Source organism: Anopheles marshallii, chromosome X (assembly GCF_943734725.1).
Source record: "Anopheles marshallii chromosome X, idAnoMarsDA_429_01, whole genome shotgun sequence".
Taxonomy (NCBI): domain Eukaryota; kingdom Metazoa; phylum Arthropoda; class Insecta; order Diptera; family Culicidae; genus Anopheles; species Anopheles marshallii.
Window position 1 is genome coordinate 12,092,640 of NC_071325.1, and position 25,203 is coordinate 12,117,842.

Here is a 25,203-nt window from a genome sequence, read left to right on the forward strand (position 1 = left end):
ATAAAGTCTGCCCTGCCAAGGGACAATGTCCTTCATTTGTAACACAAACATACTCACACACCCACACACACACACGCAGTGACATGTGTGTCACTTGTGTGCTTAAAATCCTTCCAACCTATCCGGCCAAATCAGGTCACCGTGACAATGCGTGACTTTCATCACTAAAGCCACATTTCGCTGTTTGCAGGCTGCGGGTAGTCGTACTTGGTTCATTGGAGGCGAAAAACAAAAAATCGTGCTACCGCCATCACGGTAACGAGTGGTCCCACATGATCAGAACCGGCGGTTTTCTCGTTCGTTAAAAGATACAGAAACAATAAGCAAAACCGCCGCGATCACTTCGATTACTAATTCTGCATGCAGTGCGGCCGAGTGACAGACCTTTTCAGACCGAGATCGTGATTTAGCTCGTGAGCGGTTGAGCGGAGTTGATGGCCGGTAGTAAAATGGATAATGAAACCGAAACTCGATTGGCAATAATTTCGTCACCAGTGTCGATCATGGAGAATGTTTGGTGCATGGTTTGCATATGTGTCAGGAGATTAAGGTAGTTATAAGATAGTTACAGCTCATTTTTTATATTGTCTCATCTTTGGCCTATACCAGCGAATATATTTCAGAAGTTGAAGATGTCTAATTTAGACGAACCTATATAAGTAATCAGCGAATATATCTCAAAAGTTGAAGATGTCTAATTTAGATGAACCTATATAAGTAATCAGCGAATATATCTCAGAGGTTGAAGATGTCTAATTTAGACGAACCTATATAAGTAATAAGCGAATATATCTCAGAAGTTGAAGATGTCTAATTTAGACGAACCTATATAAGTAATAAGCGAATATATCTCAAAAGTTGAAGATGTCTAATTTAGACGAACCTATATAAGTATTCAGTGAATATATCTCAAAAGTTGAAGATGTCTAATTTAGACGAACCTATATAAGTAATCAGCGAATATATCTCAAAAGTTGAAGATGTCTAATTTAGACGAACCTATATAAGTAATCAGCGAATATATCTCAGAGGTTGAAGATGTCTAATTTAGACGAACCTATATAAGTAATAAGCGAATATATCTCAGAAGTTGAAGATGTCTAATTTAGACGAACCTATATAAGTAATAAGCGAATATATCTCAAAAGTTGAAGATGTCTAATTTAGACGAACCTATATAAGTATTCAGTGAATATATCTCAAAAGTTGAAGATGTCTAATTTAGACGAACCTATATAAGTAATCAGCGAATATGTCTCAGAAGTTGAAGATGTCTAATTTAGACGAACCTAGAACGTAGATACTACGTTAGATGAATATGTTGAGCATTATCAGTTTCAGTGGACAGTTAGAATCTTTTGAAACTAATGGTGAAGTGTTAGATGCCACATCTATTATTACAAAGACTTTGAGACATAACTTGTCATACGATGTTCATCATTTTCAGTATCACATCCGACTACATCGTGCTTCAGATCTAATTAAGGTTGAGGAAGCAATTTTTTATAATATCCACAGTAGAGATGTGCGCACAGAGAAAGGGTGATTGAGTGAGTTAAAACCTGCAAGAGAGTGAATGAATATTACTCAGCATGAAAAATTTTAATCACTCCATTTACCACTCTTTTTCGTTTATACTGTCTCTCTCACTCTTTGTGCCGATTAGAGACTCACTCAGGAGTGAGTAAAACTCTTTTATCACTCTTTGGATTATAATCACTCTTCCCATTCCGAAATCCTCTAACGGGCCGTGAATACAATCCAAAAAGAATAACAACACCCGTTCTCTCACTCATGCTCAGTGATTACTATCCCAAAAGAGTGATAATAATGTTTTACTCACGCTTACAGAGTGATTATAATCCAAAGAGTGATAAAACAGTTTTACTCACTCCTGAGTGAGTTTCTAGTCGGTACACAAAGTAAGAGTGAGTGAGTATAAACGGAAAAGAGTGGTAAAAACATTAATGCAGTGTAGTATTCGTTAATGATTCTCAAAAGAGTGAGTGATGTTTCAAATCCTCAAACCCACTCTTTGACTCTGATTCAAATCACCGAAAAGAGTGATTATTCTCATCTATAATCCACAGGCAAGTAAAACAGGAAGCATATTAAAAATCAGTTCACTACTTTTATTGTATCCATCCTACACTAGAAATTATTAATATCCATTACATGATTTATTTTGAATAAATCATATAATGTTTGATAAATGAATCGCAAATCTTCTCAAACTTCATTAAATTGAAATGAATCAGTTGTGAATAGATTTTAAGTTCGATAGATGTGCCAACGCTGTATTATTTCATCGACTAATTCCAACATATTTGTAACGACCTCTTCACTAACTCCTGTCCTTCCTGGTCCTTCTTAGATGAGCATTAATCTAGTAAGTTTTTCTGCGTTGGAATGAATCATTCTAGAAAAATGTTTTTTTTTTTTTTAAATCATAAATATCAAACGACCGTGTATCTGAAACATTCAATATTTCTCAACAACACAATTTAAAACCTTGATATGTAGATGTGCCATACTTTACATCTATTTAACGTGCTGTTACTAAACTCAACTCCATGCATTCATACAATTTCAATGCTAATGAATTGTGCTTTTGCCGCTGCCAGACATATGAACTATTCTAAGCAAGGTAACACTCGTCATAAACATGGACAAACAATTTCACACTCGTTACTTCCTTGTCTATCGTTGATACGTTTATTGCTTTGAATTAATCGCGAGCAAACTAATCTCCCTGCTAACCACTCATTAAATCTGCTAACATTTATTAACAATTTAAAACAGGAAGAAAAACACAAATTCCATCCTTTTCAAGCCGAGCGAATGTGAATAATGTGGCCAGCGCCGTGACAACAAAGAAAGTTTCACGCAGCAGCAGGAAATGAACCCGGCCGAGTGGGCAGATGATGCGATACAACCCTCGCGCTCGCTAACACTTTTATGACTTCATTATTCAAGCGCGCACTGCCGCAGCAAACATTTGCTGCAATTAAAATAGCCCTCCACAACCAATTGCACGGCTCGATTCGTGGTGGCAATTAATCGCCGTATGGATCGATCCGCATCGGAACGCGTCTCCGCCGTGCGGTGGTTTCGCAAGGAAGATTATAAATTAAAGTCTTCATTGTGGCATTATTGCAAAACCCATAAAAAAAGTGTTGAGTTCATTTGCAAACGGCCGACTCTGTTCATCGATCACGGTAAATTACATGCTTGCCCGAAGTAAAACACGGATGGCCGTGCATGTTGATTTATCCTCATTCGTTCGATCACTGCAGCTCGGGTTGAATATTCATTACCAACAGAGGTTTTGTGATTTCACAAGCTAGTAGTCACTGTCACCGAAAAAAAACATAACTACCATTAAAAACGTTGCTGAGTGTGCATAAATTAGTGTGGCATTCTGGGAAGTAGCATAAGTAGATGAAGTATAATTGATTCCTCAATTCCTTATCTCCAACAAACAAACAAACAAACAAACAAACAAACAAAGAAGTACATGCCTCCTTTGTGTCATCCCATTATTATCTAGAGCTTGTGTGAAAACATGCCACCCAAGTAAAAACTACTTTACCAACAAACTTTGCACCCCACAATTTCAAATTCCCACCAAATAAAGTTCGTCTAGAAATTCGGCACCTTCTTCACCGTTTTTAATTAACTATGTATGAGCTTCCCTCCTATATAAGAAATCAATATCCTCAGCAGCCGTCCTCATTGGTGCCAGGTGCTCGCCCCGAGCTGGTTCTCCGTTTCTAGCAATGTCGCTTTGGATCTACTTTCGGCAGAAGCTATCGCCCATTCTGGATCTCCGGGCAGACAGTGACTTCTTTATGCTTCTCAACTGGCAGTACATCTTCAATGGTAAGTCGGCATCATTCCTCAAGGTACCGCCTTGAAAACGCTTATTACCAACGCGAACTTCTCCTTCCAGGAGTACGGCTGAAAACTAACCGTCCCTGGTTGCGAGCGTTGTTCCTGCTCTATCAGCTGCAGCTGCCCACGCAATGCGCCATCTGGCTGTATCGAACGTGGATTGTGGCGTACATCGAACACAACACCACGCTGACACTGAGTTTGCTTTGCGGTCAGTTCGCCCTTACCAGTATTGTGCTACGCAATGTACTGTTTCTGCTGAGCTACAATCAACTGGAACCCGTGCGTAACTACATCAACTGCAAGCGTTTCCTGCCCGGACATGCTAAAGCCCGCGAGCTGAGACAGCGCGCATTCCGCACGAACAATATCCTGATACTCGTAATGATGGTATACGGGTTGACGAACTTTTGCATTTACGAAGCGACTGGTCTACAGTGGCACGAGATATTCTGCATGCCCAACTATCTGATGCAAACGAATCCCGCACTCGGCTGGACGCTACAGATCATCATGCATCCGATGACGCTGAACGGGCTTGGCGCGTTCATTGCGAACTTTCTCAGCATGCACACGATGCTCACTGCGCTACACGCGGAGTTTCTGCTGGTGGAGTTTGCCTTCGATGGGTTGCTGAAGCGCGTGGCAGAACAGGTGCGGGAAGTACCGATTAAGGATGGCCTTAAGCAATGCTTACTGTGGCAAACATTTAACGCCGAGCTTGGTAAATGTGTACGGGGACACTGTGAGGTTGTGAAGTACGTAACGCTGAAGTGATTAGTGACGTTGTTGGGCATCCAACATTCATTTGCTCTAATTACCTGTTGTTCTAGACACATTCGAGAAGTGAACCGGGTGCACAGTTTCTCCATTACCGTGCAGTACTACACCACACTCCTGTCACTCGCCATCGATACCTTCTTCATCTCGTACCACGGGCTAGACTTTGTCTCGCTGTCGGTGCTCACCTTTTCTGCCCTGCTTGTCTTGGAGTGGTACTACTGCTGCAAGCTCGTGGAAGATCTCCAAGCTACGGTACTGATACTTTGTTTACTGATCGATAACCAACTATTCCACTTCCAACCCCGCTATACTCTCCTTTTCTTGTGGCAGCAGAACAAACGTATCGGCTGGACGCTTTACAACGATGACTGGCCAGCCTGGTTGCAACGCGGCAAGCATCAGCAAGATTTACTGCGCCAGTTTCGCATTACAGTAAGCATTGTACTGCTCGCCTCACAGCAAAGTCTATCCTTTCACGGAAGTGATATCGTCGAGGTGTCGTGGGAAACCTTTGGAAATATGTTCAAGACAAGCTACTCGGTGATGATGTTTCTAATCGAACTACGAAAGCTGAATCGTTAAATCGAATAGCTAAAACCGGAAAAGAAAGTTATTGTGCGTTTTCCTAGCTGTTGAGGTTTTGAGGGGTTCAGGTTCATTCTATTCAGTTTCAAAAATACTAAACAACGCGAAAACATATCTATAGTTGACGACTGAAGCTGTTGCAAAGATAGTCCACACAAACTAGCTATGTTTCTACTGTACTCATAAATACTTGCTAGATCAACTAGAAGATCCTAGGAAGACGAGGACGCACATTTTTTTTAACTGTACTGTAATACAATTTTAAACAAACTTTAATTGAAACTGTACTAATGTTTTTAGTTGAAATAAAATTAATTATTGAAAAACTTTATGAACAACATACAAGGCTCAATTGTGTCCTGTAGAACATTTCTTTTATACTTACGAATTTGCGTGACTTGTTGGAGACCAAACATCTGGAAGTGAGCTCCTGCTCCATGTTGGAATTTAGTAGTACCAATGCTACTCGTAAAATAAATCCATCGATCCGCAGAAAAAAACCAGACAACGCTTCGCCAAATCCGTTGCCAAAGACCTGCAAAACCCTGTACCATACTTACAACTTTCGATCATCATCGAACAAATCTGCGTATCGTGCGGGTAGGACTCGAACTTCATCGCACAGGAGAGCACGAGCGTCAGCTTGGACATGTACAGCAGCGTCTTGTCGTGGTACAGCCAGAGGTAGTGGTTGGGTATGCTCATCTCGTGGAATGTCACCTTTTTCGCATTCTTGAAGAAACAGTCCGGCCGCCAGATGCTGTGCAGCCAGTCCACGTCCAGTATCCGGTACTCTTCGCTCATGTTTTCCGGTAGCCGTAGGCGAGGATCACGCCAGCTTTGTGCCAGGAAGATGTCCGCTACGTACGTCTGTTAGAGGCGATTGAGCAAGAAAAAACAAAACTGCACTCTGGTGGCATCACACGGTAGTACCACGCTTACCATGGACTCCTCGTTGATGGAGTCGATCGATAGGACAGTGACATGGAAGTAGACGACTGTCGGTTGACCTAGCAGCTTGGGCGCTCGGTTTTTATCGTACGTTTTCTGGTGTGTTGGCAGTATATCGGATAACGATAAGCTGGCATGATTCTTGGACAATTCACCAATGTCGGAGTAATTTCTGGAAAGATGAACAACGTGTTACTGAGGTGACTCCAAGCGGAACTGTTACAGCACATGCCACATGTGGAACAATGCTCAAAACTGCGAATGAAATTTACAAAGTGCATTGGTTACAACAGAACAACTTCAAAATTCAATGTCTGTAACGTATAGTTGATTGAAGAACAAAAGTTTGATAGAATCATCTTAAACATTCAGTTTGATTGTAGATCGACAGCTGCATTGAAGGTAGATATCGAGCAGCATTCGCGACTCACTTCTGACAGTTTTACAGTCTCATTATGTCAATTAGTTCCATTAAGCGTTCCAAATCTGCTTTTGGCAGTATAGACCAACTTCCAGACATTTTCAACAACAACCACTACAGGCTCTAATCCACCGTCTTGCATTTCTTTCGTTGGCAATCACACTACCATTTGTACACCACTGCATGTCACACAAACCACTGAACAGCGATGAAACGGGCAATACTGTAGGTAATGTGTACACTAAATACATTTTACCTCCATATTATCTCCTACTTACCTATAGCTCTTCCCATCGACTGCCATCGGTCTCAAGCTGGCCAACACCAAGCCAATCACCACCGCTACCCTGGTCGCCATGTCCGGTGGGTTCTTTCCCTCGCTATTCTGATGAATTTGTCAAACTTTACCACAGTGCAAATGGTACCTTCTTCACACTCCACCAGCTGGCGCTAGTGTGCTGATCATACGTCCCCAAGCCCGGGAGTCCGATCTGGAACGATCGTTGGGAACCCAAGTCCCAACCAAACCAACACAAACAAAAATTTCCAACACACTACAAGTTTGCGTTTTTTTTGCTTTTCTTCTCTCTCTCTGCGGCGATAATGATGATAGTTGTAGTTTGTGTGCTCGTGGTCATCCACACTGGGCGAAGTAACACTGCAAGGGACGAGCCGCGGTAGGTGGTGTGTTTTTTGTTTCGGTTTTTCCCCCCTGCGGCACTAATCGTCATCGATTTTTAGCCTGCCTGTGTGTGATATAAACAACCTTGCCGTCGTTGGGGTTTTGCCTCCTTTTACAGCTGCGCGACCCTCGATACTAACTTCCGCACGACTTCGCACCCGCTACTCGCTGCTGGCGAACCCGGGGTTCCCGCTCACTAGTACCACCGTCTCGGTTTGGGCTTCATTGCGTTTGCCGTTCGGTGCTGTGGCCGGGTAATGTGGCTGATGTAATCCTGCTTGTTTTGCGACCTACTGACAGCTTGAACCCCGACGGCAGCTCCGGCGACTGCGGTGCACTAATTAATCGTTCCCACCGAGGGTAATATTTGGTGGAAGGATACGCACAACCTGACACTGGGACGAGATGAACTGCTAGCCTGTCGGCATGCTACCGAGTGATGGCGCGCTTATGCGTATCTGCTGAGCTGCTGAGATCTCCTGCGCTGCAACGTCACCTTCCCGACTGTCCCGCACTTGAGTGCGACCGCTACCACTGCTCAAATGGAATTAACCTCACTTTACGCTGCGCCGCGATTACCACTAGCGGCAGCAGTACGAGATCCATCCGCTTCGCCAGGTGCGTGAGAAGTCGCACCCAAATGCACCTACAGGGCGCGGTGACCAACGACGAGGTATGCGATAGTATCGGGTCTATCTTCGGGATCGAACTGAGCACGAACCTGTTCGCGCAATTGTGGCAAACACCCCCACTGGATGGTTCGGGTGCTGCCATCGGGTCTTCGCTTCCAAGGACCTCGGCTCACACAGTCAGGCAGTTCAGGCCGGTTCGATGCCTTCGCGCAATTCGCAGGTTTGCATAATCCTATTTACGGCCGAGCGTCCATTAGCGTGCGAAGGCGAACCTACCGGCCCAGATTGTCGTCGTGGCCTGCCCTTCGCACGGTGCCTATCCGTTTCGCTGGAGCGGTAACTTTTCGCGGAACCAGCTACGTCTTCTGGTCCCTTCGCCGCTTACCGCTCTTGCCGACGACCGGCGTGAGATTGGTGCTAACGAAACTAAATAGCTGGATTGGGAAGCATAATCCATAAACGTATAGTCACACACATAGTCCGGTTTGTAGGCTCGCTTTCGTAGTGATTTGCTGTATGGACAGTAGGGCATTGTGCGGTAGCGCTTCCATTTCAGCGAGCCATGACGATTGGTTCACGTAATCGCCATACCTCCCGACTCACGGTTTATATCGCAGATACCTAACTATAATGGTAGGCGCATATGCAGAATTGATCTATTCGACAGTTGGAGGGAGTTCTAAGCAGTTCTACGTATCTCTACCCTAGTTGTTCTATGAAGCTCATTCATCCGTTCAAGAAAGCCGGTAAGACATTCTCAAAAATAGAAGAACACACTAGTTCACATCAAAAGCAAACAAATAATTGAAATACATCAATGTAGAGGCTAAGAACCTGCGAGAATAGAAGCCCTGCTCATGTCATGCAAATGATACCGAACAACCCGACTAAATTGCGGAAATAAAACGGGATCTAATACAAAAATCCGGAAATAGTAAAGCGAAAAAAAGCGTTATACGTTATCTGCTATATCTCTACTGCAGTAGAATTTAAAGTGTTTGACTTGCATATTAAAAACCAACTCAGAAATAAAACACATATTTTAATTTTTTTCTTTCGGTATCATACCCCGATTAGTTGCTTTGGGGAACATTTTATCTCTATCAGCGTGTTTATATTTTTTATTGTAGTTTTATTTGATTCTCTCTACAACATAATGATATAGTAATGTTTCATCGTTTTTCTTTTTCCTTCCAAGTATCCAGTTTGTACGTTGAAATCTGCGCACGATGTACCGACTTTGAATTTCCACTTCTTCGCCCAAGTCACTCTCCGAAGTCAAGGAGTCTCCGAATCGTGTGCGAGACAAGCTAGACAAGCTATATTTTCGCGCGCATTTCTCTTTCCCTCCCTCTCACTATCTCCCCTTCTCTCTCTCCTTCGCTTCTTCTTTTTCTTGCTCTTTTCCTTGTCGCACTTTAACTATGTTCCATTCAACATTCGCACACGGGAAATCATTTCTCAATCCATCCATCCATTTCACAAGCTCCTGATCGAATCGGTCACACGACCTAACCTTTGTATTGTAACGCTTCCAGTTTTCCAACACCAAATGCCCCATGATGGCGACGGCAAGCATAACAACTCTTCACTCGGTTCCCGTATCAATTTTATATCTTTAATTAGTCATAACATTCACAGCGATTTAGGAGTTGTGGTTTGGTTTGTTTAAATTTTGAATTTTACATCAATCCAATGCCAACGCAAGGAAACGGTTCTGCAAAATGTGGTTGTGAGTTGTATGTTTGGGTTTATGTTGCGTTAACATCTTTTTCTTGTGACAAATGGTTGGTTTTGCTTACCAAATCGGGGTTCACTTGCACTCTACGTATAACATGGTTTCGCATACTTTCATTACAACACGTTACCGACAGGAGTTACAAACACGCACGCAATAATCGTTTTGTTAGTAAGATGCGGCTGTTGACGCTTTCTTGTCAATCAAACTGAGCTGTATCCAGCGTACACCGACAAGCGCTGCTATCCTACTCCAAAGCAGTCCGCCGCACAAAACAAATCAGATCTTGCAGAGATGCGCGAAACGTTTCGCGTTAATTTCAGGTTGCGAATGATTTGCAAAAAACAGCTTCTAGCCACGCTTTCCACTACAATAGCCGAGCACAAGTACAATTGGTAAGTTTGTTTTGGTTTTGTTTAAGTACAAGTCTAAACTTAGAGCTAAATTATCGTACAAATAAGAGGAAATGAAATTAATCACCTATTCTAAACATGATTTTGATTGTTGCTACGATTGATTAGTATATTCCGTAAATGGATGCACAAAACTCTGTCTGTCGTAAGGTAAAGAACTAAGCCCAGACCTATAAACGCAAAACATTCCCTTGAGCTAGTAGGTGCTACTATTTCTGCCTTACTAACCCATATATTGGTTACCCTTACGGGAAGGAGATCGAATTGAACTAAACAGAGCCATCAACAGTCAATCAATCAATCAATCAATTAAATGAAACTAAGTAGGAGGTTTTTTTCTAAGTCAATTTCAGAAAAATAAACAATATAAATGCTTTAGATAAAGTATAAAATAAAAAAAAAATAACACAATTTGCGGGGGTGACCAAACCCCAACAGTTACTGTTACATCTGCTCCTATGCATATCAATTTCAAAATGGGGTTTTGAGTATATAGTGTTTGATTGAACGTCTGCGTTCCGGCTGCCCACTAGGCAGCAGTTGGTTTTTTGTTATATATTTGTTTTGTCTTTTTATATTTCCTACCATTCTCTTTAGCTCACCACGCTGGTTATGCTCTATACGCTATCACTCTTTTGCCCTCTTTCATGCACCTATCTGTGTGCACCAAGTGTTGTAAGATAACCTGTTTGTTTGTTTGTTCTTTGTATCTTAATTATGTCTCACCATCGAAATGAAATACGCACGAACCAATACGGGTGTAAAAAAAATGCATATTTGTCTAACCCTACTTATTATCGCCCGCGTTTTAGCTATATATACCCCACATGAAGCTATTGTTCTGCAATATTTTTTTTTAACACTTAGACTTGGAATTTTGTAACAATTTAATAAATTCACCAATTTCATCTAACCGATCCCTTCTACTCATTTTCTCTTCTCTTCCCCTGTCTCTCTCTCACACACTTTCTCTCTCTCTTTCCTTTCAAGAGTCTTTACATTTTCTGGTAGATTTTATTACTCCTTGTACTATTATAATACCCTTTTAAAGACGTCTGCCGTCTACTAGTTGCGTTGGAAAAAAATCTTCCCGTCGACTTCTAATTAGGCTGCATATCTGTGTCTTGTAGTTTCCACTAACTTCCTCCTAATTTTAAATTTATCTCATTATTAATTTTAGCCCTCGTTTCATATTGATGTTGTGCCTTCGATTATTTCCACACGTCCAAAGATCTTTGCTTACCTCTTCCGTATCGGTCCGGACCAGTAGACCGCAAAATTTTGAAGGTTAACGAATACTTTACGGCAGGCCAAAAGTTCTAGTGCAGAGTATACTGTAAATTTAGGTTTTTTTTTTGTTGCGATTTTCAATTTTAAATGGGGTTTATCTGAGTATGCATCCAGTATTATTATTCAATTACTTCCTAACCGGTGGCATGTTTTACATACTTCGTTATTTTTTTTTCACTTGACTTTACTATGTTCAACTAGGTGTCTTGCACCTCATGTTGTCACCATTCCATATTTGCCTACTCTTCCTTGTAATAATCTTCTTTTCTTAGACCGCATAAGTTATCCAATTTTTGTTATCTTTTTGGGGTTGGCTGTGTGCCATACTGCTTCTTTGGCAATAATACAATTGGGCATTTTTGGTGAAGTTTTTTTCCTTAATGTTGCACTCGTTTCAATGTTCTTTATGTATCTCTTTTGTAGCATATTAACATCTTTCGGGTTTAGTATTTTCTTGTCCCCTTTTTTGTTGTATTTATCGGAATTTTGTGTTTTCTTTTATTTGCTATACCTTCTATCGTTCTGTTTTTTGTGCTGTTTCTCACTCGTTATCATCCAGTTTATAGGAAACTTTTTGCTTTACGTTCCAGTGTACCATTCTCCCGTCTACCAATCCTAAGTAACACACTCAGACTGCCTTTAGATGGATTAAATAATGAATTTTTGATGATAAAATTAGGGGAATAAAATTCCAAAAAATAAACCATATGTTCATACATTAATTAAAATAAATGTTGGATATTTTTATAAATATTACCATAATTCAATAAATAATAAAACAGTTTTACTGTATAATTAACAAATTGTTCATTAATTCATAATGTCAAGAGTTACTGAAGCTTTACTTAAGTTTCCGAACCATCTTAGCGTCAGCATCCTTCTGTACCGTAATGGACCTTCTCATGCAGCATCACCATGCCGCCATTTGCCTTATCTCGTTCATTTAACAATGTATCCATTGGCCAGCCAACTGTTACTGCACATTAGATAGTTATGATTGAATAACAGGCATTCCCGAATGGATTTTTAACTATTTGTTCGAAATGTATTTCTCCTCGCTTTGATCTAGTGCTGCCCGCACACACACACAGCTACACACTACACACATACACGTTGTGTCACAATCTGCCATGGGGTTTCCTTTTTGCTTTGAGTTCTATTTCATTTAACGATTTGAGCTTCATTTTCATCTGTAGTTCTTTCCGTACTCTTGTATTTCTTCTGCGTGTTTTTTTTCTTTTCTTTTTTATATTGTAAGAAAGTTTTCCTATGCAATCTTACCTTTCTTTATTATCAAGTTTGTTTTTTTTTCTTTTCTATGCTAGGATTATGAAGGTTTTATCTCCTGTTTCATGATTAGCTATCGAGTAAATAGAAAACAGGTTCTAGTGTATTTGTGTGCGTCTGCTCCCTTTGCAAAGTTCTTTGTTTGTTTCCGTTTTATATTGTTAAACAACAACCATTCACATGGATAATTATGAAGTGTTTTCAGACATATTTGGTTTTGTCTATTGTTCGGAAATTGGGATTTTGTTTAAAGTAAATATGTTGCCGCCCTTCCCTCTCAGCCCTACCTTACATTCACGATCACCCGGTTACTATTATTGCATGCTGTCGTACTATTCATTCGATCGCCAAACCATTCATTAGCGGCTACGCGTACACTTGTATTTGTCCTCACAATCAACTGTATGCGGCGATGTAGGGATTGTTGCACATGTGTGAGTTGTAGCAAAGCGTAGTATGGTCGATGTATGTTATGAACCGTTTACACATTTGGCACAAAGCGTTTGATAGCATCGAAAGAGTGTCCAACACGTATCACTGCATCATCTTGAAGATGCTGCCCGAGTCGAATGTATAACGTGCATTTATGCGTCACTAATTACTAGACCTAAACCAAGTAGAGTTCTTGCTTTTCCATGAGAAGGTATTTAGCAAACCAACAATTCCAAAAATTTAATTATTAAAATTCACCATAGCGCTAATATCTTGGATCAAATTACGAAAATTAACAACCAATTTACTGGACATACAAAAAATAGTAAACAATTTGGTGTTACAGCAAATTTCATCTATAAAAAGTAAGTCCTCAGCTTTGGAGAAAATTTCACCGCACAGAGTTCATCAAAGTACATAACTATACTGGATGTAGAAGTTTCGTTATAGAATCAGAGTTTAAAAAAACAGTGTATATGTAAATACAAAACCTGCTCTATTAATATCAAACGAGATGTACTTGAACGTGACATCGAATGCCTTTTCATGTTTTAACACATTAAACCTATATCGATTCCGCCTACAAACCTCCAAAAACCCCTTTCTAACGGGATAATGTTTTCCCACCCCAAGCTGTACCGTACCGTGATCCTCACTGCCATACAATATTACACCTAGCAGCTAACCTCTTATTATTTTATGGTAGTTACGTGCACTAGCATCAATCGTCATACTATCTGTAGTACCATCTATATTAATCGAGCGCTAATAAACCTTAAGCTTATTTACTTGAGATAGTTTCATCCGGACTGCAGGTTATTTGCTAGTCGGTATTGCATTCGGTTGATTAGAGGCATTAATTATTCTGTTTGTTTTAAACATTTTGTTACAAGCATCTATGGTGTAATATTGCAAATTTTACGTTTATAAAAAGACGCTGACTGTCATTAAATGGAGGGGGGGGGGGGGGGGTGGGGGGGGAAGTTGGTTTAACGCAGATGCAGGGGTGGATTGTGTGGGACAATAATTTGTTTAAAGCGAGTGGAAGTGTAGCATTAGAATGAATTGGATATGTTCAGACCGATGGGAATTCGTGGTTAAGTTAATTATTCTACAGCTGTTGCGACTAGAGAGTTAACAACGCTTTACGTATTGCACGAATTATCTCGCATGATGTTAAATCTCCAATTGTTGAGCTATACGGTATGTCAGTATACAGATAGGTTGACAAACGATAGCACTAAGGTGAGGTTTCGGTAATGTGCTGGGATTCCTTCCTATACCCTATATTGCGCGTGAACACTATAATACCCACGAATGGGTACCATGCTGGCTTTACAACTTAAACTATGCAACGTATGTGTTGTATAACAAGTGATAATCTATTGCTTTGCTCTCCAAACCGAACGCTTCTAAAGCAGTCAAGGTGTAAAATATTGTCGCTTGCGATTGCAAAACAATCGCAAGACTTTGCAACGACCACAAGCTGGCGTATCTAGATGCGTACCGGACTACTCAAGGAGGTGAAATCCGTACGACTTTATAGTACACTCTCGCGAGAAGAGTTAAATCAATTGCTTATTTATATAATGGCCAGTGTTGTTCGGCAAAGGAAAGACGTTAACTTGACGTATGCATAAACCAATGTACAAACAAGTTGTTAGCAATAGACTTTAGTGTCGATCCTGTATTGTTTCTGCTGCACTCATTTGCATCATTTGTACGTGACAAAAGCTGCTAATATCGAACCGCCACCGACTGTACCAGCATATAAAGCTGATAAAGTACCTCTCTACCTTCCTCTGTTTCCACGCCGACTTCTATCTTTCTAACTTTCTACTTGAGTAATATATGTATACGTCACCGTTACGGCAACAGGTTATTAATGTGGTTTTTCGCCCTCTTCACACGAATGATAGTATGCTAAGAGTATGGTATGCTAAGACGTATGAGTATGTAAGTTACCTAGTTACATTTTGAGATATTGAAATTATTGCACCGCAACCGGCTAACCTGAGTACCTGGCAGCATGCATCACATCCTTGCGCACGATATGAATCACTCTCAAATCGGAAGACTGATATTACTGCTAAAAGAGTGCTGCTTTTACGACGCCAAACAAACATGCACGCTTTCGCTCACAACAGCGTGCACAACACCTTAAGCCTACAAGTAGCTCCAGACTTCTAGTCAGACTCCCCCACCCACGCGGTCAATGTTTCGCAAATAGCCTAGCTTGACAGCCATATACAGTTTTTTTTTTCTTTTGGCTCCATGATTTGTCAGACCTGTGGGAAGGTTGCTGGGATGGGACGCAGATAGGTAGGTAAAGATCACCCGTCGAACGACGTTCGTGGCACGGTTGCAGCAGGGGCTCCAGCTTTGCACCGTACCGTGATGGGTACGGAGCAAAAAATGTCTACTGCCTGTTGTGCAATGAACTACCTTCAGTCGAAGGCAGCACACGAAAGCCGCTGATGATGATCGCATTTACAGCCTATCTGCATCGTCCACACCACTCATACGTCCCACAAGGGTGCAAGTCTAATGGCTTGTCAAGGCCGTTGTATTTGCCACAACGAGAATCGATATCTGTTTAAAGTTTGCAAAGGCATTTGATTGAGCAAGATATTCGGCATTCACCTTCAAGTTTCACCTACGCTGACAGTTTCAGCAATGTGTGAATATGGTTTACCAAACACTACAAGTACAAACTTTCTAACAGTATCTTTCCATTTATCTGTAACATATAGGTGTACACAACAAGGTGAAAATCTACCCTCCCACCAACAAATCTTAATGCTCGAACAAAGAATCCTAAACATAGCCCTGTCCCTCAATGACTCTGTGCAGTCGTCGTACGAATGTAACTGAGGCAACCAAGAACTCCCAAATTTACTTCTAAACGTCAAAACCTCTCCCACCTTCAAGTCGAATGCAACTAATTACAATTAAACGCTAAACTAGTGACACCAATATACCTATATTGATTCGACTGCAACTCAACCTTGAGTACCAGGCAAGCAATAGTGCAGTAGCTACGAAAGGGAACACTCGATCTCATCGATGCTTTGATCAGTATTGCTTCTCGCTCAGCTGCACAGCTGAAGGTGCTGTGTGTTTTTGCTCCAGTTCACACACACACATTCTTCAACCATACTTTGCTACCAACTTTGCACCAAAACCCCAAACTGTACACTAGCTCTAGCTCCGTGAGTAGTCTACAGATATCCCAGCGTGGAGTAAGTTTTTACGTACGGCGCATCGTCCGCTGCTGATTCGCTTCTGTAATGAGGGAAAACAGGGAATGAATATAACACGTACAACCCACACCTGATGAGCGCTTACTCATCGTCCCACGGGCAAACGGCGTTGCCCTTCCGTTCGCTGTTCTCTTCTTCGCTCTTTTGCGCACGAATTGTTTCCTGTTCCGGGCCGCGATCCTTGCGCTCCTTCCGCTTGCGGCGTCTGGTGAGATCGTCCACGATAACGACCGTCGCCGTACCGGACGTGCTGGAAGGGGGCTCCGGCGGTTCGCACGGTTGCACCACCGCCGACTGTTCGAGCTCGTCCGCTTCCGCTTCATCGTCCGGCGGGTCCAGCTCGACCTCGGCCAGCGGGGCTATTGACGGTGCGGGCGTTGGGGCGGGCGCTACACACCCGGGCAGCAGACCACTGTCACCACCGTCCATGATGATGTCGTACTCGGATGGTTGCTGCCGCAGCGCCTCGACGTAGAACCCATCCTCTACCTCGGTGAGGGGTGACATATCGTGTCCGACGTCACCCTGCAGTACGTCAATAGTCTGCGTGGCCGTCGTGCTAGTGCCGGCCGGAAGGTGGTGCTCTGTACGGCTGGTACCGTCGGTCGCTACACTGTGTTGCCTTTCTGCACCCCTTGCATTATCGAGCGAGTGCATGCGATAAAGGTCCTTCTGCTGCTTCCCTATGGCTTTAACCTCCTGCTCCACCACCTCATCCTCCTCCTCCTGCTCCTGCTCCCGCTCCACCTCTTCCCGCTCTTCTTCGGGCGTATTAGCATAGATAACACTTATTCTAGGTGTGCCTGTGGTTGATTCCGGTGCAGTGTCCACGTTCGTCGGACGCTGACTGTTCGCATCCATCGTCTCCCTACCTCCACCGCCCATACCGGCCGACGAGGTGCATATAGTAGTGGTAGTCGGTGTGTGACACACCGCTTTCGTAGTTGCTGGGACGCTGCCCGTATCGTATGGTTTCTGCTGCACAATGTCCGCACCCACCGTGTGCTGTGCTGCGGCCGTACTGGTGGCATCTGACGGCGCAGTAAAGATAGTACCCGTACTACAAACAGCTGTTAGCAATGATTGGGGAAGTGTTTCGTCGCGCACTCTGGTAGTCACAATGTCACCCGCAGCACTGTTCTCATGTACCTTAGACCCCTCTGCATATTCATCACCCGATTTTTGCCGATGACGATCTTGCAATCGCTCGTTTTGCGTGGTACTGTCAACCGGATTGGTACCACCGCACAACACAATGCTCTCCTCGGAGATGGTGGGTGCTGCAACAGCTTCCTGGTTGTAGAACACTGTTCCAGAACCCTCCTCCTTCTCCTCGAAGCTCGTCGATAGCGATCCTTGTGAAATGCGCACCGACGATTGATGCTGCAGGTACTGCTGATGTCCGGCAACAGGTTGCTGCTGCTGTTGTTGCAGATTCGCCAGACATCCGGTACTGTCGGGTGGCGTTGCACCGCTACCGGTCGAATTTGCACGCATACAAAACTGTAGATCCGACAATCTGTTCGTGAAGAAAGTGAGGAACGGAACATGTCTAGAATGGTTTCATGTGTATCAAAGGCTCACTACTCACCTCGGAGCCATCGTCATGGAAGCCCGTCGCTGTTCGGTCACAACCGGTGCCAAACGTTTGGTACTGTGAAAGTCACCATCGAGGGTGTTCTGGCGCAAGCCGCACGATCGTTTCATTCGTTCGGAAACCTCGCTTATCTCGGTAGTGCTGTGTGGTATATCACTGTACTGCTTCTGCTTACTGCTGCTAAAAGACATATCTCATTAGAGTTAGCACAGCTGTTACCCTCCAATTTACAATCATTCATCTCTTACTCCGTCTTTGTTGGTGGTTTTGCATCGGCACTATCCCACGGACATACCGAGACGGACACGGAGGTATCTGAGGCCGGTTTCTCAATGGCAGGCGTATCCCAAGGGCAAACAGCACACGACCCCGATACCGATCCTTCCAGCGTTACTTCGAGTGTAGTTCCTAGGTTTTTATTCACATCTCTATCGATGATGTAAAGATAAAGAAAGCGAAATTAACCGATTACTTGTCTAAGTACAAACAGCGACGTCAGACAGTGGACGGATCTGTGAACCAGGTTTGTCTTTTAGCTAAATGAAGCACTCCGCTGGAGTGTGAGAGATAGATTGGATTATATGACACCTAGATGCTGGAATCGGTACATGGCACACAAGGACAACGGAAACATTCAGTAAACAGACGTAGTGGGGCGTTCACAACAAGCTTGTTTAGAAGGAACAGGACGGGCGGTAGAAGGAAACATTGGGGGCTGTATTTTATTATGCTATTTACGGTTGATGAATGTGTAAGATAAGTGAGCATGTGCTAAGGAATAAAAACATAACACGTCGAACAGTTCGCAACAGACGTCATAACAACAGTAACAGGAGCAAAAAATAACAAGGAAACAATCCGCACCGGTAAGAATTCACAACAGAGGATGAAAGATCTCGGAACAGAAAAGCACTTTCACATCGAAACAGGTATCTAGTAACAAAGAATGGCTATGGACTCGAAGAAGTAAATCTTGTAGAGTAAAAGAAGATGAAGGTGCTGCTTACGGAAAACGATGATTCTTGTGCCGCTACTTAAGATCTGGCGATACTGTTTGGTAGATGTATGAGAATTCACACTCATATGGTGCTTCGATAGGAACATCGCTCTAATTACTCCAGTACATCCCCAGAATTTTACAGTGCAGGTCTATAACTTAATTCGTGACATTTGTGCCATTCTAACGTCGCGAATTAAATTTCAGACCCCCGTTGTTGAGTTGTACTAAGAAAAACCATGTCTAATAACTGTCTAAATTACAGGCGGAATAATACAGGGTTTTTGTTTTGCTTCGCTTAAAGTTCATGAAACATCGGAACATCGCTTAAGAGAAGATATCAGTAAGAATAGTGACAAACTATTACCACAGTAAAAGGCACAACAAGAAAAGAAGTAAACAACGCGAATAGCTCAATTTGGCATAGTAGACTGGCATTGTGGAACAGCAAAATACACACACATAAATATTTATATATATATATATATGAAATACAGAGTACAGTCAGAGAGGTAAAGTTTGGTAGGGGATGTAGTCATGGCGTTTCTCTCAAGACACACAAAAAAGGTTGGAGTTGTACATCACACTCGACACGCTTCACAGCAAACGTTCAAACCAACGGTTTGTGGAGTTGGAATTACTATAACCGGGCCAGGTACGGTTCGCTTTAAAACATAATTCTAGATTACTTCACATGTTGCAGGTCGCAATCATAATCACTTCAGACCAACGGGGGGAATTGGAAGGAATCTACACATTGTTATAAGAAGTGGTTCAGATAGTAATAGTAGTAGAAGTAGTAGTTAATGGTTGTGGTTGACTTGTACGTTAAGTCCGTAGGCGGAACGTTAAATAGAATCAAAGAAGTTTTGTTAGCCGTGCTAGTGTATTCTTACTGTTGCTTTCCACCAGTCACTCGTACGTTTCCCCGCACGGGTGTACTACTAGATGATGACGAGACACCCTCATAAACACCGGACGGCATATCACCACGGTAGATCGACACGCTGGAAGATCGTCAAAACAAGCACACGGAGGAAAGAAAAGATCAACTCAGCGAACCGAAGGTAAAGGTAGGTAAAACAAGACTCGTCACACAACAAAACTTCGTATACCGTGACGAGTGACGCCTAACGAGGCCCAATTTCGCGAAGGATAACAATAGCGAGACTTTGAGCAGTAATACTTCACACACAGAATTCCCGACTCCGTTGATACCCTGTGAAGGTGATAAAAACGCACTGCTTACCTATAAGGAATGTCACTCAGATTGCTTTGGCTATGAGAATGTGGCACTTTAGAACAATCCTTCACGCCCGATATCGCTAGTTCGTGCGCTGATCCTGACAGGCTGCGGTCACTACCGCGTCGCTTGGACAGACTGTTTACGTTGCCCGTACCTGTTGGTCCGGCGGAAGGCTGTCGGGATACAGGAATTCGATCGATTAGTTCCCGTTCGCTACAACTCCTTCACTCCATTTCCTACCTGCGTAAGCATCGAAGGATTCGGTGCGGTCGAGGTTGAACCCTTCTTCTTTGCACCTCCACCGAATCCAAAGAAACGCTTCTTGAGCGATGGCTGTATCGCGTTCACCATCAAGCTCTTATAGTGTTCCGAGCGCACGAATCGTGGATAGCAATCCTTCTTCAACAGCAGCGTGTAGATGTGTTCGGCTGCTGCATCGAACGCAAATCGGGACGGATTTTTCAGACCTTGCTGCACCTTCTCCATCGTTTTACCGTCGATGTTGATCTCACAGGGTGCGCCCGGTTCCAGGAACTCTCTGCAGGTTGGTAAGAGAACGAACCGATAAGTCACCTTGTTGGAGATGGTAAACTGTCGATGCGATTTGGTTACTTACTCGTAAATTTCCTTCACCTTGCGCGAAATCTGTGAATGGGAGGAACGTCTTAGATCGTTCACAGCCATCCAGAAGCGTATGTTCTCGTGCGAGTATTCCTTCTTCAGGTAGTGCGTAAACTCCTGCAACCCGGTCGGATCCGATACGACCTCCTCGATGGAGATGCCCCAGCGCTTGACGCGCTTCTCCGTCGGTATCTCGACGACCGGATTGTTCAGTTGCCAAAAGCTCACGTCCTCCGTCACCCACGGGTTCGATGGTAGTGGCGGCTGCATCATCGGATCGTACTCGCTGAACGTTTCGTAGTACACGACCAGGCTCTCGCACGCCTGGGACATCTTCACGCGGTTGCGCCCGAGCGACGCCTTCAGTATGTCGACCTCGCGCTGCCAATCCTCGACCGTGCGCTTCCGTGGTTTGCCTTGCCGGTCGCGCGACGGTATTGGACACGGCTCGAGCGGCGTGAACTGTCCCGGCGGTGGTCGATGCACACGCCAGTACGCCCGTTCCTGCGAGTCCCCAACGATCTTGTCGCCCTTTTTGCGATCCTTCGCCAGCCGCACCTGTTCCTCGGCCTGCATCAGTATGAAGTCCCACTTGCCTTTTAGGTTCTTGTGCAGGCTAGCCAGTGCCTCGGTTTCATAGTCCTCCAGCCCGTGCCGCTGCTTGTTGCGCAGCGACCGCTTCGCCAGATAGATTGCGTACTCGATTTGATCGGGTGCTTTCTGCTGCCAGGGCCAGTAGTATGGCGTTTGGAAGCGATACAGGGAAGAATCATCCTTCACCATCAGCGTCTTCGAGTCGGACACGGGAAAGAAGTAACCATGTTGGCACAGCTGGTTACTAATGTTCAGTGCCTCTGACTCTTCGATGCTGAGTCGCTCCATCAACCATTCGATCAGATCGTATCCTACGGTAGAAGACCAATAATAGCATGGTAAAACATGAGGTACTGAGCAAAACACAGAAAAAACTTACCCATGAAAGCGGATGGAATGGACGTCAAGAATAGTTTCTGGCTGCGTACTGGTACGCCGTTCTCCGAGTCTTGCATCTCACGGACTAATGATTCCATCTGGTGGAAAAAGGAGAGGAACATTACGGTAAGACAAACGTAACTTCACAGAGCTTGTTCCGTGGCATTCCTCAAACCATCACTCACCTTATCGAATGCCATAGGGCGTGAAAGACGTTCGATAGGAGGCGCTGGCTGCGAGACGTTTGTTGAGGCCAGACTGGAAGGTGTTGCCACCGCCGAACTGTTCGATCCACCGGCTACGGATTGTAACTGTCCGGCTGAAGCAAGCAACGGCACAGCAATGCTCGTAAGCTGGGTGGCACCAGCACTACCACTGCTACTGCTCGGTGGCGTCACCGTCGCCATCGTCGTCGTCGATGTAGTTGTGGACGACTGCTGCAGTAGCAGCACTGAGCGTTGCTGATGCCCAGCTGCATCACCTATACTCCCCGCTAGATGAAACGCTGCCGGTGGTGTCTGTGGATGTGCGCGGTGCTGCAGCTGTAGAAGTGCCGCCGTGGTAGTCTTGCTTCCACTACCGGTTGCTACTATACTGCCTTCACGCTCCGGCGATAGAACTACATCAGGATGATCCATTGCCATCGCGTTCGGTGTTTCGGTGATGTGCTATCGCACGCAGATGTAGAGTTAACGTCGAACGGTCTTGGACACCTTACGTTAACGTCAAGATCGGTTTTGGAATCGGCGACCACGACAGTAATCGTCAGCAACTACCTCAGCGAGTTGTTCAGGATTACTGTGACGCAGTCGACAGGTCGTCGCAGCTGTATAGTCGTTATTATTGGGTAGTGGTTATCTCGGGTTTTAAGAACTGGAGTAGTGGTGATTGTTGGTGTTGCGTTTGGTAGGTGTTATTGATTATATCTCTATTGGTATCTGTATCAGTTCACGCCAAGATACCCCAGATATTGCTATTGGCGTGCTGGTATCAAATCGGGCCAAATATTAACTAGTTACGGTGGATGTCTTGAGCGACAGACAGAGAGAAAGATAGCCGACGATAGCCCAGTAAGTAGTAGCCCGATAGTGAAGGTGGCGTAAGAAAGTACTTGACGGTTATATCGTAACAGAGAATCTTACAGATATTGTAGCTTGAAGTCTATTGTGTGTAACTACGTTCCCTGGATTACACAAACATAGTGTGGCTAATTTACTTGGAGTTTACTTTGTGCTGAACAGTAGTAGAAAACAGGCACTCTCGAAGACTTGGAGATACTACGGAGGTACTGGTTCGGCGTTATCCAAGAGCCGAATCTTCCACTCCACCTCGTACCACCGCGACTGCTGCTCAAGTGCCCGGGTGATCGGTAATGAAAAGTTGAATAGGAGCAATACCCGTTTGGTTTATGGATATGGTGTTCGGAATTCTTTCAGACGCTGGCGTTGTCTGTTTTTTTTTGTTTGTCTGCCACTGGCTTTACTTCCTTGCTGGGTTATGAATGCGTCTGCGATAGGCGTCTTCGGTTTTCCTGCTGTGATTTTTTTTTTTTTGACTGGAGTTCGGTCACCCGTGTAACAGTGTGCGTGTACTTTACTACAGTTACTTTCACTCCCACACGGAACGAGATTTGACACCTTCGTGTTTGATCACTGACGGCGTTCCATTCCTAGCCAAACTCCATCATTTGTGCGTTAGTTGAAAACTCTGTGCGTGTGTGTGAGTGAGAGGGGAAAGTATCGAATGATAAATTAGTCAAACCCATCGGCTGCTAGTTGTGGTGAGTTATTATTCATTCGCTTCACCGGGATCAATTTCCGGTTCCAACTTACCATGAAAGTTTGAAGAATACGTCAAACGAATGACATCCACCGTACGCCAATCGTACTGATGTACTGCTGCGAATAGTTGGTGTAGTATGATAGTGGGGGCCACCGTAGCTGTGCGTGATGGACAGCTGCACCGGACTGTATATTTGTACCACAGTGGCTATTGCTGCATCTAGTCAACGCAAACCGTACGCCGCACGTTACGCGGCTGCTCGCAACACTACCGCTTCTTCCCTCGCTGCTGCCGCCACTGTTGTCCTTAGTATGCGCTTGCTTCTTCGATCGCTCGAAGAAATCGGTACGAGACGGAAGCTGGGGGGGCTGCGACCGGGAGAACAGAAAGAGATCTGCAGTTGACGGTTCGAGCCCCTGGCCCATCTCGATGTCACCCCCTCATGTATCCAGGCTTTGTGTGTAAGACAGAAGCCAAACGCGTGCGGGTCCACAATGTGCGGGAAGCAAAAGTTGTTGATGTAAAGAGAGGAAGCGAAGATTAGAGAAAAATGCCTTTAAGTTGCTTATTTTGAAAAGTCATCAACAAGAATGGTTTCATATAAAAAAAAAAATCTTCCCCAGAAGATTTGAGAAAACCCAAAAAGACACTCATATTCAAAAATAAAATAAATTCTTGAAACCCCTGATTCCACCGAAACACGTCAGATGGCCATAAGTGTGGATTTTTTTCCAGGGTCCTAGTCCCATCTTCACACATACACACGATTGAAATGCCATTGATATGTCCAACTGCCACCAGCAAATAAAATAAATAATTCTTAACTCACGCTTGAACTAAACTGGCCTAATAAAACAACGGTGACGTTGAGAATATGCAAATCTTAGACATTTGCACTATGAGACTGGGAAGGACAAAGATTTAATTTACTTTAAAATAATATACAAAGTTTTACAAAAACTTTTAATTTTACCAGAGCATTAAATTGAAGATACCACCGGCATTCAATTTAATTTTGTTTTCGTTCAATAGATGCGATAAATCCCTTGTTTTAGAAACTTTAATACGAAGAAGCAATTAAGTAGAATATATCAAGATCATAACATGATAAAATTTTATGAGCTCCTGCTCTTCCTTCGAGTATGATGTAAAAGCCTTACATGTAATCATAAATATGATTTAAATACATTAATTTTAAGCACGACGTTTGTCCAATATCACCCCATAGTGCATTCCAGCACTAGCTAACGAGTCCACTACCGCATACTGCCGTGCAAAATCAAGCTAAACTACACGAACCGATCGATCAAGGCAGTTGCCCTGCTTACTACTATCACTCGGCCACGTCGCATTTTATCCACACACCGTCAAGGGAAAGCACCCGAGAAGCAAACGGCACCAGTAAGATTGTTTGCAATGTAAACAATTATAGTTCGCATGGGTACATCCGCATAAGCCTCGTCAAGGTGTCCCCCGCAACTAAGCTGCTGAATGGTGGTGCTGAAAATTTCCCCTCATCTTACACCTCTCAGATGGCAACCATCAACGCAAGTCTAAAAAATTTGAACGAAAAACAAAAAATGCACGCGGGTGACGATGAATTGTTGTTTCGTTTCT

At 43.7% G+C, this 25,203-nt stretch overlaps 3 protein-coding genes across 3 annotated transcripts; 1 reads left to right on the forward strand and 2 right to left on the reverse strand.

The window, feature by feature from the left end:
* The first annotated feature begins 3,779 nt into the window (after window positions 1-3,779).
* Window positions 3,780-5,259, forward strand: LOC128713140 (uncharacterized). The gene is made up of 4 exons (XM_053808004.1): window positions 3,780-3,882; window positions 3,953-4,652; window positions 4,728-4,929; window positions 5,011-5,259. The coding sequence occupies exons 1-4, from the start codon at window positions 3,780-3,782 to the stop codon at window positions 5,257-5,259; spliced, it is 1,254 nt and encodes a 417-aa protein (XP_053663979.1).
* Window positions 5,260-5,724: 465 nt separating this feature from the next.
* Window positions 5,725-6,992, reverse strand: LOC128719769 (glycine receptor subunit alpha-2-like). Its single transcript, XM_053813403.1, has 3 exons — window positions 6,913-6,992; window positions 6,205-6,385; window positions 5,725-6,132 (listed from the first exon to the last, which is right to left on the reverse strand). The coding sequence occupies exons 1-3, from the start codon at window positions 6,990-6,992 to the stop codon at window positions 5,725-5,727; spliced, it is 669 nt and encodes a 222-aa protein (XP_053669378.1).
* Window positions 6,993-16,329: 9,337 nt separating this feature from the next.
* Window positions 16,330-22,448, reverse strand: LOC128707054 (uncharacterized). Its single transcript, XM_053802003.1, is given in 10 exon segments — window positions 16,330-16,393; window positions 16,457-17,890; window positions 17,963-18,148; window positions 18,217-18,396; window positions 19,862-19,972; window positions 20,215-20,384; window positions 20,452-20,749; window positions 20,828-21,797; window positions 21,800-21,902; window positions 21,990-22,448. Coding segments are annotated over 10 exon segments (3,975 nt in total).
* Between the last annotated feature and the right edge of the window lie 2,755 nt (window positions 22,449-25,203).